The sequence below is a fragment of the Tamandua tetradactyla genome, chromosome 2, assembly GCF_023851605.1.
Source record: "Tamandua tetradactyla isolate mTamTet1 chromosome 2, mTamTet1.pri, whole genome shotgun sequence".
Taxonomy (NCBI): Eukaryota; Metazoa; Chordata; class Mammalia; order Pilosa; family Myrmecophagidae; genus Tamandua; species Tamandua tetradactyla.
Window position 1 is genome coordinate 79,817,073 of NC_135328.1, and position 21,368 is coordinate 79,838,440.

The 21,368-nt window shown below is 32.3% G+C and overlaps 1 protein-coding gene across 9 annotated transcripts in view; it reads right to left on the reverse strand.

Moving 5' to 3' along the window:
* Positions 1–21,368, reverse strand: part of CNTLN (centlein) — a 417,071-nt gene that overhangs the window by 102,183 nt on the left and 293,520 nt on the right. For all 9 annotated transcript variants that reach the window (XM_077148088.1, XM_077148087.1, XM_077148091.1 and 6 more), the window contains 2 exons: positions 18,370–18,461; positions 12,290–12,819 (listed from right to left, as the gene is read on the reverse strand). In XM_077148088.1, the coding sequence (XP_077004203.1) occupies positions 12,290–12,819; positions 18,370–18,461 (622 nt within the window). The remainder of the gene's footprint in view (positions 1–12,289; positions 12,820–18,369; positions 18,462–21,368) is intronic.

Genomic DNA, 21,368 nt, shown 5'->3' on the forward strand with positions numbered 1-21,368 from the left:
CCTCATATTATGCCAATTATTTAGTTGAGGAATTGGCATTTTATAGCCAAATAAAAGGCTCTGTTTTGGATATACCTTCCCAATCTACTGGAATCTTTGCGCATATTGATTCTGTTTTTCTAGAGAATTTATAATCTCCTAATATCATGTTATCCACAAATTAGGATGAAATTAGGATGTATTGTATTTAAGGAAATCATGCCCCCCAAAATATAGGTAAGAACTCATGACAGCTTTGAAAAACCATTGCTTCTTTTAATAAATACTTACAAACTTTTATAATGTCCTGGAAGCTCATTTAGGATTAATTTCAAAATCACCAACTATCGAATTATTTTTTTCTATTTTTGAATATCAGAACTACATTTATCTGTCTCCCATATTCTTCTACCATTTGTGTTCTCTTTCAAAAATCAACAGCAATTGATGAAACTCATAGTTATTTCATAATCCTAGAATTCAATTTGCCTGGATCAGCATATTCAGTGTATTCATTTAGGTGTTGTATTATTATTGCTTACCTGCCTTTGTATTCTATTCCACTTTTCTGTTTATCTAAAATTTTGCAGTTTAGAGTAAAGTTCCCTTAATGTAATATTGAAGTTAAATGAGTTGATTTTTTTTTATCGTTCACTGACAGTCTATTATTGTTCTCAAGCAGCTTACCCCTCTATCCATTAACTATATTTTACAGCTGAGAAAAAGGTATAGGAATTAATCTAGGGAGGTGATATCATTAACATGGCAACATAAGATATCCCCTGAAATAGCCACCACAGAGTTTTAACGAATAAAAGGACAAACTCCACTTGCTTAGAACTCAGGTGGATGGTAAAGACTGGAGAAGGGCTCCACAAATACTGAAGTGAAGAAATAAAAGTCTTATAAGTATTCTGTCCCAAACACCATTCCATTCGCGTTCTCCTTCCCCTCACCCAGTGCCATCAGCTTGGGGGTCACATAGAGGCAGCACAACCTGGTACCCTCACACTGGGGGGCAGGGAATGAGGGAGACCACAATAGAAAGGCTAGAAAGAACTGCTGTGCCCTCACTCAATCCAGTTTCAGTTGACTGGACACCTAAAGGAAAACTGGCTTTTCTGAAGCGATCCACCTTTCAGGAATCACTGCACCTGGTTCCCCAGGATAGAATACCTTAGTGGGGAATAAACCAAAAGAGCCTCCCAGAAAAAAATTTACAAAGCAGGATAAACTGAACTGCTATAAGATAGAACAGGTATTGGAACTTGAAAAGTATAAGAAAAACAGGGCACTGAATGGGGAGAGAATTTAAACAAATCATAGGAACTGAGGAGAAAAGTCTGCACAAAAACAAATAGAACCAATTCCTGGAGAAGGAATAGAGGAAAGGAAACTCTCTCCTTCAGGTGAAACAATTTTAGCACAGAAAGTACAATATTAAAAATTGGATCTCAAACCCAGGCTAAGAATCAGATGAAGAAGAGATAAGAAAATCTGAACAGTTAAACACAGGCTATTCTAAAGGTCTACAATAAGTTGGGTCAAGCATCAAAGAAGAGCCTCAACACACAGCCAACACCGATAATCTTCGTTTCTTCACACTGCCCCAAGACACACTCTTGTCTTTTCCTTTCAATCTGCAATAAAACCCTAGACAAGAGGGATGAATGAACCTTCAGAGTTACCTCATCAAGATAATCAGATGCCTAGACATCAGCAAAAAAAAAATTACAAGCCATACTAAGAAACAGGAAATTATGGCCCAGTGAAAGGGACAAATTAAAATTTCAGAGGAGACAAAGAAGTTGGAAGAGTTAATCAAAGATGCTCAAACAAATCTCCTAAATCAATTCAAGTAGACAAAGGAAAATATGCACAAATAGATAAAGAATATTAAGAAGACAACAGGTGAGCGTAACAAAGAATTTGAAAATATAGAAAGAAACGTAACAGAAATTATGAGGATGACAGGCATAATGATAAAGATAAAAAAACTAAAGGCAAACAATAGTAGATATGAACAGGTAGAAAAAAGAATCAGTGAGCTAGAAAGAGAACAATTGAAATAATACAGTCGGAAGAACAGACAAAGAAAATAATGGAAAAAAATTAAGCAGTGTCTCAGAGGTTTCACTGAGAACACAAAACATATGCATCGTGGGTGTCCCAGAAGAAGAAGAGAAGGGAAAAAAGGGCAAAAAGAATATCTGAGGAAATAATGGCCAAAAACTTCCCAATTCTTATGAAAGACAAAAGTATACATGTCCAAAAATGTCAAATACTCCAAACAGAATAAATCCTGATAGATCTACTCTGAGACACATACTAATCAGAATGTCAAATGCCAAAGACAGAGATTTCTGAAAGCAGGAAGATAAAAGTGATTCATCACATACAAGGGATCCTCAAGAAGACTAAATGCAGGTTTTCATCAGAAACCATGAAGGCAGAAAGGCAGTGATATGATACAACTAAGGTAGTAAAAGAGAAAAACTGCAAGCCAAAAGTTATTTATCCAGCAAAACTATCCTTCAAAAATGAGGGGGAGTTCATGCAAAAAAAAAAAGAAAAGAAAAGAAAAGAAAAGAGGGCGGGCCATGGTGGCTCAGCAGACAGGCAGAGTTCTCAACTGCCAGGCTGGATTCCCAGTACCTGCCCATGCAACAACAACAAAAAAAGCCTCAAGACTCAAGGGAGAGTTGAGAGTTTAAAATATTCATGAAAAAACAAAAACAAAAATTAAAAGAGTTTGTCAATTCAGCCCTACAAGAATTAATAAAGGGTTTTCTGAAGATTGAAAGGAAAAGACAAGAGTGTGGCTTGGAGTAGTGTGAAGAAACGAAGATCATTAATAAGAGTAACTAAAAGGGTGAATGCAAAACCTAAGAGGTAGGTTGCCTAACATTTATACCAAAGCCAAATACAAATAGCATACAAAACGGAAAAATAGAGACCAATTTTATATAAATTTAGACACAAAAACACTAAAGAAAATATTATGGAATCAAATACAAGAAAAATAAACATAATGATACAGTATAATCAAGTAGGATTTACTTCAGGAATGAAACAATGGTTTGATATTAGGGAAAAAGAGGAACTATTTTATTATGTCACAAGGCATGTGTCACTGTACAAATAATAGAGGAGGGTAGTAGAAAGGTAGAGGAGAGATGAAGGGAATGAAAAAGAAGGTAAGGTAGGTTGTTGATATTCTCATTTCAATGAAGGAAGTCAAAGGATAATTTCCATAATTAACAGAGCAGAAACTCAGTATGTAACGTTTAAAACTGTAAAAGACTGACATAAACATACTGTTTAGTGATGAAAAACACTCAAGACAAAACTGTTTAAACTAGTTTGAGGATCCCTCTTTGGGGTGGAGGTATCTTGGAGATGGGGAAAGATATCCTTTTCCTTATAATTATTCATTCATATATTCTTCAAAAACTATTTATTGAATGTTTACCTTTTTTTTTTTTTTTTTTTTACATGGGCAGGCACGGGGAATCGAACCCGGGTCCTCGGGCTTGGCAGGCAAGCATTCTTACCTGCTGAGCCACCGTGGCCCACCCTGAATGTTTACCATTTTTAATGTTCCATAGTTTATCCTCACATTTTAAATATAAGCATATATATATATTGATATCTCCATGCTTTCTTAGATAAATGGTAACACACATTTTCTTCTATTTCATTTTCACTCAGAAATATATATTAGAGATCATTCAATAGAAGTACATAGAGATAGTCCACATTCTTTTGTATGGCTACATAAATGTACCATAATTTATTCAAAGTTTTTGCTATTATGAAAAGTGACATAATAAGTAATTTAATAAATATGATGTTTTGTATCCTCCCCATTAAGATGCTGATTCCTTTGGGCTGAAGAATATATATATGTATGTGTATATATATGTATGTATGCATATATATATATGTATGTACTTATTTATGTCATGTTAAGGATGTACCTAACCATTTCAATTTTATTGAATTTTTAAAAATAATGTTTTCTATTTTGTTGTGTCTTATCTACGTTGATGATAATCATTTGATATTTCTCATTTCTCTTAATATGATGGATTATATTAATAGATTTGCTAATATTTAACCACTCTTGCATTCAAAGTAGCTCATATATTTTTTAGTGTGCTGGGGGATTCTGTCTGCTAACATTATATATGAACGTTCATAAGTAAGACTGATCTAAAGTTTTCTGGTTTGGGTATAATATTTTTAAAATTTGGGAATCAAGAATACACTTTACAAAATAAATGAATGTTCACCTTCTTTTCTATGTCCTAAAATAGTTTAAGTAGTATTGGGATTTTCTGATGTTAAAAGTTTGACAAAAATCTCCTGTGTGAACTTTGGGTCCTGTGTTTTTCTGTGGAAGGGCTCTTTAACTCTCTTCCTTATTATTTCTATGATAATTGGTCAGTTTGGACTGTCTCTACTGAAAATCAGTATTTTCAAATTTACTGACTGAGTTGTATAAAGTGTCACATGATTTTTAAAACTTTCCTCAGTTTTAATGGTTATTTTCTCTGTGTCCATTTTAAATTTGGAGTATATCTCCCTGCTCCCATTTTCCTTGATTGGTTCAGCTAGTGATTGCTTATTTTGTCAATTTTTTTGAGTGGGTAACTGTTAGATGGTTTTGTAGTTTTACTTCCAAGCTTATTAATTTTTATTCTATGTTTATAATTTCCCTCTGATTTCTTTTTGTTTGATTTGTTTCTCTTGTAGTTTGTGTGTATGTATTCAGGGGACTTTTTGTTGCTTTCATTTTATAGTTATATGTATTTAATTCCTTAAATTTTCCTATGATAAGTATCTTAGTTAGACTTTGTAAACCCTAATATGTTATGTTCATTCATCATTATTTTCAAGAAATCCCACAATTTAGCTTTGAGCCAGGAGTTTTGTCATACCATATTTTAAAATATCCAGACGTAGGAGTCTTTTGGGTTTATTTGCTTTTGTTATTCATTTTTTACCTTATTACCAGAGTTTACTTTGTATAACATCCATTCAATGGGATTTGCTGAGGATCTCTTTGTGACCAAAGATATGATTAAATTTTGTACAGATGGAAAAAAGCACTTTCTATATTTGAGGTTCAGAGTCCTATATAAATTAGTAATATAAACAATGGTAGATTGAATTTTGTACCCTAATTTGGACATGTTCTTAATCTTAATTTGCATTCCTGTGGGTGTGACCCCACTGTAAATAGGACTTCTTGAGGGTGGAGTTTTTAGTCAAGGTGCAGCTCAATTGAATAACGGTAGGTCTTAATCCATACTACTGGAGGCCTTATAAATAGAAGAAACACGCATGAAGTGTGACAAGGCCACAGAGAAAGAAGCCAAAAGTTAGCGGAAACTGGAAAGGGTGGGGGTAGGGGTGGGGAGAGAGAGAGAGCTAGGTAATGGCAAGCAGAGAAATAAGCTAAGCAAGGAACTACAAGGATTTCTGGCAGCCAGGACCTAAATGCTACAGCCTCCAGGAGCAAGGACCCCTTACAGATACCTTAATTTTGTACTTTTTGCCTCAAAACAATCTGTTGTTTAAGCCAACCCGTTGTGTGTTATTTGTCATAGAAGCCTGGCAAACTAACACATTTAGCTTCTTGATTATGTTGTTTAGATCTGCTATATCATTGGTATTTTTCTCAGACTTCATCTGCCTTCAGTTGAGCAAAATGTGTTCAAGTCTTCTAGTATTTTTGTATTTCTATCATTCCCTACATCTTCTCTAGTTCTGCTTTATGACAATCATTGCTGCGTTTTGAGTATATAAATACATATCTTTATTAGAAGTTATAGCCTTTAATATTATAAAATGTCCTCCTTTGTCTGTTTTAATGCCCTCTGGCCTAAAGTCTACTTTATCAAATAGGAAGGCTCAACTTCTGCTTTTTTTAATTTCAATTTGCCTGATACATCTTTCCCATCTTTTAATGCTTAAATTCTCTAAATCTTTGTTTGAAAAGTGTCTCTTGTAGAAAGTATAGTGTTGGGATTTTCTTTACTGGCTAGTCTGAAAATCTTTTTAATAGCTGTTACATTGATTTCCATTTTTTGATATGACTGATATGTTTGACCTCAGTTCTGTCATATTATTATGTATGTACATAGTCTTACATCAGCTAGCCTTTTATTTGCTTTCTCTCTTTTAAATTTTTGCATTTAAGGAGACTTCTATTTTTATTCCCACCATTATATTTATGGTAATATCTTTATATCATTCACAAACTTTCTTCTTTTTTCTTGGCTACTGTCTACTTGTTCCCTACCATGAGCAATACTGAAATCAACTAGTAACTTATACCCCTTCCCCTCACTCTCCTCAAGCATCTAATTACCAGTTAATATCTATAAGATAATCAATGAGCTTATTCTACTTTTCATTTAGTCTACTCATTTTTCCTTGCCTAACTTTGATAACTGTACTCTAAATTGCCTTAGCATATAAAAAAGTATACATACTATACTATCTCCCTTATAAACATAAATTAATCTTAATTTTACAGATAAATATGTCACTAATACTCATCACCAGACTGTGTCAATGTCTCTCCCATCATACTGGTTGTCTGAATTTCATTATCTAATAGATAAATCTTGAGGGACTCATGGCATAATTTGCCTTTAGCCTTTATTCCAAAGAAAATTTTGACTAAGTATAAAATCCTTGGTCACATTTTCTTTCCATAAATATGATACTACATTATCTTCTGGCATAAAATTTTGCTGTAAAAAAGTCCAATGATATTCTGTTTCACTGTTTTATTCCACTTATAAGTGACTCAGGCTTTTTGATCAAGGCCCAACACCTCCTTACTGCTCCACACACCTTAAAATCTAATGGATTTTATACTAGAATATGATTTGCTGCTTGTTGGTTGTTCTGGATAGAATTTTCCAGGCATGAAGCTTCCTGCTTCATGTAAAACTTTTTTCCAAGAAAGTTTTCTTGAATTATATTTTATTATTTGTTCTGTTTCAACAACTTACTTTCCTTCATGGGGATTATTACCATAGGTTGGATCTTTCTAATCTTTTTTTACCGATCTTCTATAGTTATCATTTCTTTCTCAATTCTTAGGATCTCATTCTTCATTTTCTTTTCTATATTTTCCCCAACATAGTTTGTGAAAAAAATTCAAACATACTGAAAAGTTTGCTATATTTGCTTTATCATATATTTATCCACTTATCAATCCATCCATTTTATCTTTAGATGCATTTCAAAGTAAGTTACAGATATCCTTATACTTCACTCCTAAACTATAGCATACACCTTATTAGAGTTAATATATACTCTTTTGTTTAAGGCTCCTTTCACTCAGCGTGATAGCCCTTCACTTCTTTTATATATTTTATATATAAAACTTTTGTTCCTTATCATTTATGTTTTTAAAGCAGTTATTTGGTTAATTCCTCTTTTGTTTCATCTTTGTTTCTGATATAACGTTGGTTTTCCTTTTTAATTCATTTTCTAACTCTGTCATCACTCTTTTCAAATCTTCACTTCCTCTAATCATTTCATATCTGAGTTTTTCTGATTATTACTTATGTCATTTGTTTTCATAATTGTTAACATCTTTTAGTGTGTTCTGAAATATGAAGTCATAATTTTTATAGGTTTTGTGGGTATGTGTTCTGGAGGCATTAGTCTCCTTATTTTCTTTTTTCTAATGTTAAATTTTATGGAATTTGACTGCTGTCCTTTTCTGTTACTCATTTTAGGTATAATTAATTTTCCCGTAATTTTAGATGGGGAGAGTAAGCCCCATCTAGCTTCTAGCATCATAGCTCTAGCATAACCTTTTCTGTTGTTTTCCCAAAGTGATTATATATATATTTCCATACTGAAAGTTGCCTCCTTTATTATATTAACAAACATTTATCTTGACTTTCTTACTTTTTTGTGGGGGGGGGGGTAGGGGATTGCTACTCTCTGTGTAATACTCAACTGGGTTTCTATTTGCTCTCCTCATTGTGGAGCTTGATTTGGTAAGGAAGCTTTAGTCCTTCAGTATGGAGAATAGAAGATCACCTGTGTAAGCACATCGGCCTTTACAATGGTTCCCTGAAATCCTCTAGCAAATGGATCCTATAGAATCCCCTCCCAGTTCCAGTTGCTATTCTAAGATTGGCCTGCTGCATTTTCCCGTAAATATCTGTTTAGGAATTTTGTATTCTTTTCTCAGGTCTTGAAACACCAGCTTGCTCTCTTCTGATACCAAGCAGGTCTGGCCTCATTGGCTCATATTTTGTACTTGTCAACCTAGTACTGACTGGTGTAGCTGTGTCCTTGAGCTTTTGGTAACGTCCTTCTAGGTATTTTTTTTTTAATGGGGATTTATGGAGAAAAGCTGTCACTTTCGCAGCCCTCTTCCTAACAGCTGAACATATTTAAAAGGAAAATAGTTGTTGACGGAGAGGACATGGCCTTATTCCGACTACAGATGTTTATACTGTGGTTCTTTTCCGGCTTGCCAGAGAGTTTATATACCATCTCTATCTGTCACAGACATATTCCGAAATTCTGAGTCATGAACCTAAGCCATTTGTATTTCCTGTTCATATCACTGCCCATTTTCTATCTAAATTCGTCTTTTATTTTTTAAATAACAATGAGTAAGTGTTCTTTTAAGAGTCTGGATGTTATACCTTTCTGTGTTAAATATCTTCTTCCAGTTAGTCATTTGTATTTTAACTGTTTTTAAATTGTCTTCTGTCATAAAGATATTTAAAATTTTATTAATATTTTCCATATCTGGCTTCTGCACTTTCATGTTTCACTTGATAAGATATGCTTTCTCTTTCCCAAGGTTATAAACAAATATCTTTGTAATTTATTCTAATTTTTAAAATAATTTTCACTCTTCCATTAAATTTCTAATCCCATAGAATTTATTTGTATATACTGTACTATGCAGTGGGAAAGATAATTAATAGGTATTGTTGAATGATTGAATAAACAAATTTAATCACTTGCTCTTCACAGTCTGCTATGCATATGGTACGGACTTCCATCAAATACTTAATAAAGGAAAGATGCCCTAATAGTTTATCCTAACATAATGTGTGTCAAGAGATGAACTATAGATAAGGCTCTATGGAATCCAGGTCTAGAATAATATAGAAATAATGTGGAACCCCTATAACATGATATTTGTTTTGAGAAAGTATGGGCACACCTTTTTTGATAAATTGATCAATGGAGAATGCAGCAGAATTGGGACTTCGAGGGGGGATGGTAAATGTACAGGTAATTAAAAACATAAGAAGAATATAACATTTTTCGAGATTAAAACTCTTTGTAATCATAAAACTAATAGTTCCAATAGCCGTAATGATGAAATCTAGATATATTTAAAATCAGCTTGAGCTATATTGTTTTACTTTAATGAGATTTATCATGAAATATTTTGGGGCATCCATTTGTAGAGAGTCTATAAAGAGCAACAAAATGTAGACCTAGAAGAGAACTGTCCTAGCAATTTGGGGAAGATAAATATTTGTTATATGAGACTAATCTGTTTCATTGCAGGATTTTTAGTATCTCTGGCTATGATTGTGACAGAAAGTAAATAAATATAAAACATTTCTTCATACTTACAACTATTCCTACAGAGCGTGAAGAGACAAAGATTTATTAAAATAATGGTAAAAACTTACATAATTCTTAATATGTATTAGACACTATTTTAATGTATTAACTCATTTAATTCTCATGTTACATCTATGAATCTGATCCTCTCGTTATACCCATTTTAAGATGAGAAAAATGAGGCACACACCATCAAGTAACATGCCCGTATCACACAGCTAGAAAACATTACAGTCAGAATTTGGACAATAGCAGATCAGCTACAGATTCCATGATCCCATCCTGTAAAATATTATCTAAATAGTGGTAGAGTTGGCAGCAGCTGTTTACAAAATATGGTGATGTGAATGAATACACTACTTTATAAGTGAAAAGGAAAAAAAGACAGAAAGGGCTTCAGGACTAAATTTAACAAAATGACATGATATTAGTAATACAAAAATTTGAAGGAAAGTGAAGGTGGATCAGCGTCTTTTAAAATAATTTTGAATGAGAATAAAAACACTAGTAGGGAGAGAGATTTTCTAAGTCAGTTGTAATAAAGATGCAGAATTATGAATATTCATGGTGGGTTTAAGGAAAGTAACCAGGTATTCATTTATTTGACAATTAAATTAAATATTTAAAGTTAAAAGGAAACAGAAATAGAAATTATAATTTACTTAATAAATGGCAATTCTTGTACTTTTCCTTATACTCTTCACTTCTCTTTCTTTAATTTGCAAGAAACAGAGTAATTCTGTTTTTCTTTCTCAAAGTTGAACAATACCTAATTAAAACCCACCACTAAATGAGTATGTTCTTTTCAATACCATTCAATTATGGGGGATAAATACTAATAAGGTAATTATATAATCTAGTATTTTATGAATACTAAATTCTATTTTTCTCAGTAGCGAAGTAACTTCTTTATATTTCAGACTGTGAAAAGCTAAAAGAAATACAATGTTCTGACATCCCTGAATCTCCACTCTGATTTCTAATTGTTTGGGAATTCTTTGCAGCTGAGTGATTCTTGCAAATGTCCTGTCAAGTAGGAAATGTAACACTTAATCCTTACAGTATAAAATCAAGTTTCACTGCTAAAGAGCTTGAATGACAATCCTGTATTTTAAGAGATATCATATGATACATCTCCCAAAATAATTGACCTTGTGCACATGCACTAATATGATGAAGTTTGAACTGAGTGTTTTATCTAACTTTCATGTATTTATTCATACATATATATTCACACATGAGGAAACTATGCCACTATATTCCAGCAAGTAAGGATGTGGTAGTACCAAAAGGCTGAGATATAATTAGTGAGAAACTAGAATCTCCTTGAAGATATAGCTAAATGCTTAGGGGATTTTAAATTAAATAGGATTTTATCTCTAATGCTTTTGAGGGAAGTAGAGAAGAAGAACCTCAAAAGAGGTTACAGAAAAATGTGAATGCAGATTTGGTTCTTCTGCACTTTCTGTAAATTTGTTTTTTGGTTTCTTTACTTGTCGAAGGATAAGGAGCTTAACCCAATGATCCTTTAAGACAGTGTAGTTTGGGAACCACCCTCACAATGGAGTCATGGGGAACTTCAAAAAATACTGAAGCCTCTATCCCAGATGATCTGGGGTTTGGACTGGCCTTTGGAATTATTATAAGATCCCCAGGTGATTCTGATATGCAGGAAAGTTTGGGAACCACATTTTAAGATAATTTTCAGTTCTGAGTCTATGATTAAGAAAATTAAACAGAGGCATCTCAAATCTAAAACAGAACCACTACTCAGGATTTAAAAATAACCTAGGGAAAATTAAATGAAATATGTGTCATTATAAAACAAGGTAGAATTTTAAAAATTATGGCAAATTGTCTCATCAATTCTGGCAACACTGAACTTCGCTCTTGTCTAGGTTTACAGAGAGATGTTCTATCTTTCATTTGCCTTTGTGGTTTTATTGATGTGCGTCGTGTATATGTGAATGTATAACCAGGGATAAGGGAAAGAAATATTATAGATTTTTAGTATTCTCCTGTTGCTATTCACTAGGGGTTATATAACTTAAGACCAGGAATCTGCACAGCTATAACATTAAAGAACTAATTTTTAACCACCATTCAATTAAAGTTAGTACAATGACTTGCATAATGCATACATGAAATAATTAGTGAAGATGGTTCTTAATTTAAAGGATGTTAAACAGCTTGTAGACATCTGGTAACAAGCTGAAATGGGTCATTCAAAATTTATCTAACTAAATTAAGGGGGAAAAATGTTTCTCCTCCCAGGTCGGCATGTCACAAGATAACTAAACCGACTTAGTAAGCTTGCCTGGGAATCCTTAGCTGTCAGTGGTGAATATGCAAACGGCCAGCAAATTAAATCAACCTGCCAAACTGTCAATTTCAAGCCTCATGACTGCATGAAAATAGCATCACTGGAAGAAATCAAGCATTGCCTTCTTTTGGGTTTCCTGGCACTTATTCAAATACTCATGCAGTTGTGGCTAATTTTGCATGCAAATTTTAGTCAATAAACTCAGAACAAGACCTCCCAAGATATTTCAAAGGATCTGACAGTATTTTTTCTGAATACCAAATCGGCAGTAGTTGAAATTCAATCTCCTTGCCAGTGTTTTACATATGCACAGTGTCCCCACCACAGAGCTAAGTTAATGAGAGCCCTTACCTGCTTTCACTCATATCCTCCCAGCCATCCTTACCAAGGTTCTCAAACACATTGCTCATAACCTTGACGGAGTGATTGAGAACAGTGCAGTGACGACCCACAGAACAGTTTTTCTTGGCAGCTTTAAATTTAACCTTGGTCATGGTTGTCTTACAACCGTATTGTCCAGATCTCACTTCCGTGGTGCCCATCTCAGATTTAGCTTTGTCTGTTGAATGCTTCTCCATTGGATTCATCAGCAATTCATTTTCATTTTTCAACCTATTAGCATGTGCCACTTGTCTCCTTAGGGAAGTGACTTCTCTCTCCAGCTTACTGATTTTTACTTGAAGTTCAGATTTCTCTTTTACTACATCTTCATTCCCCTTTAATAGCTGTTCCAGTTCTTTTTCCCTGGTTTCTGCATCTTCTTGCTGCTGTTTTAATAATGATTTCAGGAAATCACTTTCGTTCATTAATTTTTTATTCTCTTCTTTTAATTTTCTTGACCTTTTCTCAAAAGACTTTATCCTATTTTCCAATTCAATGACCTAAACAGAATAGTTCAATGTATTATAAAAATTCAAATCCATAATCTATTATATTTTCATCATTTACAACTTATGAAAATAAAATTATATTTAGAACGAGGACAAAATGAATCCAAAGTATTTAATTTCTAAATAATTCTAAGGTGTATAGATGAATACATTCTAAACTGTAAAAGGCAAAGAAGGTTAAAAGAAGTTAAAATTCTACAGAAAGCATCACAACTTTAACTAAGCTGTCAACTCAGAAATCAACTAAGCTGCAAGGCAATAAAGGCATTTATTTGGGGTAACAGAATTGCAACTTGGGGAGTAAAGATTGAGGTAGCAACCCCAAAATTATACTGACTTGGCATTTCCAGGCAAGAGTTTTTATTTTTTCAGAGAACAACAATTTACACCCAAAGCCTAAAATATCTAAAATAAACTATATTAATAACAATATTTTTACAATATTCAATAACCATATGAAAAACTGACTAAATGCAAAATATTCTACTGAGGGTGCTTTCTCCAAATTAGAAAAATGTAACTATAGTAATCATGTGGTTCTTAGTTTATATAATAAAGAATTTTTTACCAAAAATACTTAATAATTTTAAATTGCATTCATTTCAAGATTGTTTATTGAATTATATATTAAAAAATAGAATTATTTTGCATTTATATATGAAAAAAATAGAATTATTTTGCAAAGTTCAAGTTGACGAATGCAGAAATGCCAACATACAATTCCTGGTCTTGAGGAATTTCAAAAACTTTCTGAAAAGACAGATATTTGCATAAATAAATCTAATGATAGATTTGATCTAAGTGCCATAAATCAGAGCAGCAAGGAAAGAGCAATTAGTTCTAACTCAGGAAGTATAAAAATTTCATAGGGGAGTGGATATCTGATTCAGATCTTAAAAAACCCACAATTCCCGGTGTAAAGTACATTTTACCACTTACCAAATAGCTTTATAAACATAATCTCTATTCATCACCTCAAAAAATGTGTGAGGTAAGTAGATCCAATAGTCATCTCCCCCAAAAGGAAATAAGAGGCTCTGAATTTAAATAACACATATAGGTAAACCTTCCCTGGTTTGAGCTGAGATTCAAATTCGGGATTCTGAACTTTCCCAGTTTTCTAAAAGTCCTTTGAGGAAAAGTTATTCAAATACACATGGGAAATGAAACAAAGGGAAATGAACAAAGAACTGGGATAAAGAACCAAAATACAAAGGAATATTATATTACTGTGAAATAATGGGAAATTTTTGTTTTTTACTGGTTTATAATGGATTTACAGGAGATAAGTAACTAAGTAACAGCAAAAGCAGTCAAATTCTAATTTCCAGCAAAATCTAATTTTGAGTCCCCAACACAGTTTACTATAATTTGAAATTAATAACATATTCATTAAAATTTTCAGAGGACCATAAATATTTAGCAACAAGGGCAAAATGTAGTTCTAATGCACCTATCCCTAAAATGACTGAAAAATTATATGGACTTATAGTTATTTTTCAAACAAAATTCTGAAAGGAGAAAGCATCAGTGATGTATTTAAAACCAATAATTTAAAACAATAATATTCCAGAAATATACAAGATAAAATTTCTGGATATTCTTTACACTTAGTTTATATAGGGTCTTTAATTATGGTGAAGGTGCAATTTGTTTCTTAAACTTGAATTGTCACTCTGACTTACCTATCCTTCTGCAGCCCCCCACTGTTCTTATGAGACTAACCCCCTTCATTTAATTCAGCAGTCATTTACCAAATAGTTGTCCTGTCCTGGAGACAGGGATCAGCAACACAATATGAAGAGAGCTAATTCTAATCACTTCTATTCCACAGTATGATAAATTCACCTATCTCTTGGTCTGGAGTAGAGACATATGAAAAAGTTGTACCCAGACTAGTGAAGATACCAAGTATTTCTGCAAAAGAGATTCTATTGTTCTTCCTCAATGTAAATAATTTATTGGAGAGCTGGTTAATGTGACAAAAAGACAGAGTTCAAGATAAATGAACTCCGAATTCTTTTTATTTCTTCCCATTACTGTATCCCCCAATTTTATTCTCCATTTAGTAAAAATACTACAAACAAATAAGAAATATAACCTATAGTACTCTCTTCAGGTCCCCTCAGTGAGTTTTTAATCACTACACAAAACTGTATACTTTTCATAAATATGTTTAAAAATATTTTATTTTGTTAGATGCCAGAGAGGAGTGGGAGGGAGGATAGAGTAAATCTTTTAAAATGTATTTTGTATAAACAAGCAATTACACTTTTTAAAAAATAATCTTGACAGTGATCATTAAAAAACATTAAAAAGTTTTGTGGTCTAGGATAAACAGACCTTTAAGAAGGTCTAGATCTCATTCTATCTCTGGTTGCTTCACCTGGAAAAATATTTAATGTATTTTACCTTTAGTTTTCTCATTTGTGAAATGGGAATAGTAATATCTATCTTGCAGGTTGTTATATTAATGTGAGAATATACCACAATTCTTGGCAGGCAGTATTAAACAATTTATCATCATCATCATCATTATTATCATTCCTATTATTAGCAATCATAACAGCTACTTAATAAAATTACTTAATCTAAAATATAATTATTTAAACTGAAAGAGCCATGAAATAAACTTTGAATCATCAGATACACACAACATGTTATGAACAAATGCACTAATAAATATTTTTAATTTGAGATTTCAGCAAGGAAATTAGCACATTTTTTTCCTTAGATTAAAATCCATTTAGGTTGGGGCACATCTCAGGAAAATTTTACATACCAATTGAAAATGTACGTGGGCTTGTTTTTTTGTTTTTTTTTTTGGCATGGGTAGGTTGATTCTGTGGTTTTAAAGTCTGTTAAATGTTTAATCATAAAAATGATCAAATTTCTTACCTTCCATGCTTAAAATGGAGGACAAATGTCAAAAGAGAGATACTACATCTAAAGACTTTGAAAATGGAAGGTCTACAATATCTATTAAAGTGTTAAGATAAACCTTCAAAAACGGTTCAATATTGTGGCAGTGATGTTCTCAATTATTTTTTCTTTTTCTTTTTTTTTTATGAACATGGCCATTTACTAAGTCAATAGTTGTAATAAAAACAATAATGGATACAAATGTCTGGTAAAGCAATTGAGATTAAATAAATTATGCCATTCATAAAATAGCATTCAGTAATTAATCAAATATTAATAGAAATATTTTAAGGTATGGTAAAATGCTCACAAACATACTAATAATAAGTGAAAAAGGCAAAATTCCACCATACAAAGATTAGGCAATTTAAACTTATGGTTAAGAGTCTAGCTTTTGCAGCCAAAGCAACATAGGTCTAAATATCTCACCCTTCATAAGCTGTGCTGTATAAGACAAGTCACAGCTTGTAGGCCTCAGTTACCTCATGTGGAAGTATGCAATACTAATTCTAGTACTAATTCTCAGGATTGTTGTAAATATAAAAGAAGGCTAAGGTTGTAAAGCACTTAACACAGTGCTTGGCACACAGAAAACACTCAAATAGCATCATTATTACTAGAAAAATGGCTTTTTTTTAAGTTTTGTGCATTTAATATTTTTAAATATTTCTAAAATTTGCTATAGGTATGGCCATATATTGTTTAAATAATGAATAAAAATCTTTATTTTAAAAGACAAATATTTTAAGGTTATTCTCAAGTTTGTGGAGATAACAGAAATTTTGCTAAGATACTAAAGGCATCTTCTGAAATTTATTTTGCATATAAGTCTACCAACCTGGTCAAGCAGATTACAACTCTTTAACAGTTCTAATTACATCATGATCTAGAAGGGTGACCATTGAGTTTGCCCCCAAATGGAGCTGATCTTAGATAAACAACATCTGTGGAACCACTAAAATCATTTGGTTTAGGTGCTGTAAATCAGCTTAAGCACATTTATACTCCTCCTCCAGAATCCTCCAGTACTGACATCTAAAATAATTTATCAGAAAGATTGCTCTTGTTGAAACTGGAACAAAACATTTCACATCATGAGGTGTGAAATGCTAATATTATTGTGTCATTTCTGTGTACAAAAGTTTTCCACTTGTTACTGCCTTTTAAACCCATTTTGAGTTTCACATGCATTCTTTTAAAATAAGGAAACAAGCTTAAGGTCTCTTACAACTGCATTAAGTTAATTATTAAAATAGTGACAATAAGTTAATTATTAAAATAGTGACAAATTAGTAAGCTAACTTGACATATGACCCAATGAAAATAATTTCTGTTGGTTATTCAGTTCTTAAAATGGCTTTCTGGATCTACCATTGTAATGGACATTTATGGTAGTTAGAATTAAATAATGGATTTCTTTATGGCTTTAACCCTAACGCATTAAGTAGTACCCTAATATTATATATCCACAGAGACAAAAATTACATAAACTCTGACAAACAAAAATATTGTTCTATAACAAAGATAAACTAGCATAAACTATATGACATCCTAGCTTGAAGTGAACAGATTATTTCAATTATTCACTTTACCTTAAGATAAATGAATTTGAACATTTCTTGTTCTGTTACTATGTTAACCTGATATGTGTCATTCAGTAATAATGAGATGACAGCATTCTTTACTTGACCATATGGCAAGTGTTAGAAGTGTAAGGAGGCAGATCATCTGCTGTAAATCACTACATCTACAAGTCACTTCACAGATGCAAGAAATGTAAGTAGTTACATTAAAATTTTTGTTTATGTATTTGTGCATTTTCAGCTTCATCTAAGTATTAAAAATGTCTCAGAAGCACAACTAATCCAGTGTAGCCAAATGATAGTTACAAGAATAAACCTATGAAAAGAGCATTTTCTTTGTAACAATAACAAAAGTGCTAAAATATAACCGAGCCCACCTAACTGAACTTGATAACAATGTATGTGTATACAAAAATATGAATTAAGTATAAAACTGCTAAGATAAATATTAAGACTTTTTAACAATATTGTATTGTTAATGCTAAGCATGTTGTATGGTGGCTACAAGGGTTTCATGGTTGTTCTTATCAGTGCATGGAAAGCTAAACTGAGTCATATTGTATAGACTTTTATCTAAAATCAGATGCAACATGTATATTTTAAATGTCAAAATTAAAATTATAAGGATATTGCCATTTTCTGTGGTGAATCCAAAATTATGCTGTTGTTTTTAGTTCAAATGTTTATCTGTATGGTTACTGAAATGTAGCACAGACTTATCACTGAATCATTTTAAACTTAACCCACTGAGTTATAACAAATATGAATTTTGATTTCTATTGTTTTCATTCTCTTCATTTTGTCTTTGAAAATATTTTTTGATGTATGTCAACAGAAGCACAAGGGCTTCCATATTTATTTCACTAACATTGATTTTTTTTAAACCCATTTTGTCAGGGCAATGATTTTGAATTATGAATTTAAATTGAGGATTCACACAAGGTTTAAATTCATGAGCCCTCATTTTAAAACATAATCCTTTATGTTAAAATTCAGATTTAACTTTCTCAGCTCAATATCTTAAAGATTAGACTACCTTCTGTAATGTCTGTTCCGACATTTCTTTCCCATTCTTCTCTGGAGTACTCTTCTTGACCCCATCATCTTCACCGTATCTAGAGAGTTGTTCTGGTAGAGAATAAATAATATATTATGGCATCTCATACACTGCTGAAACAGTATCCTGCTATTTTAAGGAAAAGGGTTCTTTGGCTTTTCAGAATAATGTAGTCTATTTCTTGTTAAGCATTTGTGCAGTATTTGAATGGTGACCTCTTTCGAGATTTTCAGTCACATAATTATGTATCTTTGTACTGTCACACTTTTTTCTGCAGTGTAAGATTTTCAAAGATACAATAGATCTGCAGGTTAACGATGCAGTACTTTTAGTCCTATTTTCATTCTTTTGTAGACTATTCTCCCTTTGCCTTAAAAGCAGAATTCATTGCCTTTTTATCTATACAATCACTAGTAGTTTTGTTCTCTGGATCTTCTTCCCTGCCAGGAAGATCAGAGTGACTGCTGAACAAAGCAAACAGTAACAGAATTAAGGTGAACTGAAAGTTTACCGCGCCCCCTCTCCTCCTTTTTTAGGTGAATGATCACATACTGAGCAGGGGAAAGCACAGAAATCACTTGTCCAGAAAACCTGTAACTTTATAACAAATACAAACCCAGGTAAACAGGTGAACTTGTTCTACAAATCATTCCTACACTGACTATATGGCAACTAGCAATAGCATTTGCAAACAAGCAAAAATCTGCAAGCAAAACATCTAAAGAAAAAAATCATGAAACTTCAGTTAACATTCATAAAGCTGAAGTAAACCAAAACCTGTAATTAGATAAATTTCTGTGTAAATTCAAAATTTTCTTACCAAATTATTTTTGAGACATTTCACCAAAAAATTTAAAAAGGGGTTAAATAGAATGCATTGAACTAAAAGATGAATATCTGCATTAGCCTGGCATAATTTTGCTTTAAAGTATGCTTGGCTGCTGTAGGTCAGTGTAAAATTTTGATTTACCAACAGAGGAAAAAGAAAACAATATTATTCTCTGTAGAGCAGAAATCCTCTTGGTATAAACAGTGACTAACAAGTTTGTTAGATTGAATTAGGCATTTCTTTTGTCTTTGGAACATGACATACTCAATTAAAACTTCTGTACTCATGAAATAAATAGAACACTATCCTAAGGATAATAAAAGCTAGAGGAGGTAGAATTCCCCACCTGGGGAATATGTAACTTTACTGTGATAATAATCTATCACTTTCCCAGTTTCCTTTTCTGGTCCCCTAACACCATGGTGCTGAATTTATTTACAAGTCTTTCAGCAAAATAGAGCTAATATGCAAATAGAATTCTTCCTTTCTAGTCATTTGAAAATCTGCTATAGTTCCGAGTGAAATATTTGTTCTTTCTCGTGAAAATATGAAGATGACAGCTCTGTATTAAAGAAGCATAGAATACCAACCGCAGATAAATAACCCCTTTATAATAAATGCTGGAAATCAATTTAAAAATTAAATTGATGCTGCTGCTTTGTTCCTGGCATGTGCAAGGTCTACTACTAGTGGTCTGGCTAATTATGTTTACTTATGGTTGTCTGCTGAAATTTTGTTTCTCACCTTTATAAAGGAGAATTGAGCAGGCAGGTTCAGTTCACAGAGGAAGATCAAGGACCCAATTCTGGGCTCTTTGACTCTCTTCCCCTTCCAGGATCTCAGAATTTGACAAGTGAAAGTTAGAAATATACACTTCTATGATTTGCTGATGGTGGATATGTATGCACGTGCTTCACTTTACTGAAGATTTATTTTTAATATTTTAGTTTTTAAATGCTTTAGTTTTTGTTTCTACTACTACAAAAATTCATTCCAATCCCTCAGGAGTTTCTTCTCTCTCCATATTTTTTTTCTTTTTCACATTTTAATTTTGCTTATTAGTACTTGTTTAAACTTATTATACTCTTCAATATTTTTCTACTCTCTTAATCCTCTTGGCTTAAATTTTAAAATTATGTAAATTCTTATACAACTTTTAATTTTTCTCATTTTAGCTTCTCTATTTTAACAGACTACTTTTAAAAATCTATAATCATAATTGTTTTCTAATATTAACATAATGCTTCCTATTCAAACTTTCTTAATTTCTATTTCTTATTATATCACCTTGGGACATAAAGAAAGAATAGGTATTAACTTGCATATGGATAATTTCCTAATGGATAAAGCTATTTTTGTTTTGCTTGAAGAAAAATAAAATAACACTCACAGAGAGCAGGTTTTAGTTTAGAAAGCATTGTTTCGGATAAATGAATTAGGGATGAATAGCTACAAATTGACAATTCATGGCCATCAAAACTTTTTTATTTTTATATTAAACATTTTCTCCTTAGGCAAGATGGAAACAAATTAACCAATAATAGTTAAACCCATCACCTCTCATAAGTAGCTATAAGTCAATTAAAAATAAGGTCCTTTTTTGATGGATGAGATAGAAGAGTTAAGAAATAAATTCTGTTTCTGATGGATAGAAGAAAATCTCAATCATTAGATGGGGCTGTTATACATAGTAAATTTTTCTTTACATCAAACCTATCCCCCTTCGAATTTACCTGGACGGAACCTTGGGAGGAATCTGTGTAATCACTTAAAGGTCAAAGAAAACTAGGCCATTTTGCAAACAGCCATAACTATTCTGAAAAGGAGAATGCCCAGGACAGCGAAACTATGTTTCTCTAGAAAAACAGATGGGACAATAGGAGAATAGGTAGGTTTTCTTTCCATTTTCTTCACTGTCTTCTCTACCTAATAAATAGGCTTCTTTGATTTAAAAATAAAATGCCTTAAGGATCCACAATGCAGTTAGCTTGTATAGATGGGTTTGAGAGATTTAAATAGGCTGTCTTAGTTTTATGCTACTCCTCAATCCATGATTTTAAAATATTTTGAACTGTTTATTTTATGCTTTCAACTGTTTGACTGCATTTTAGTTTGTAATTTTACATTTAAATTAATTAACTTTGTGAAG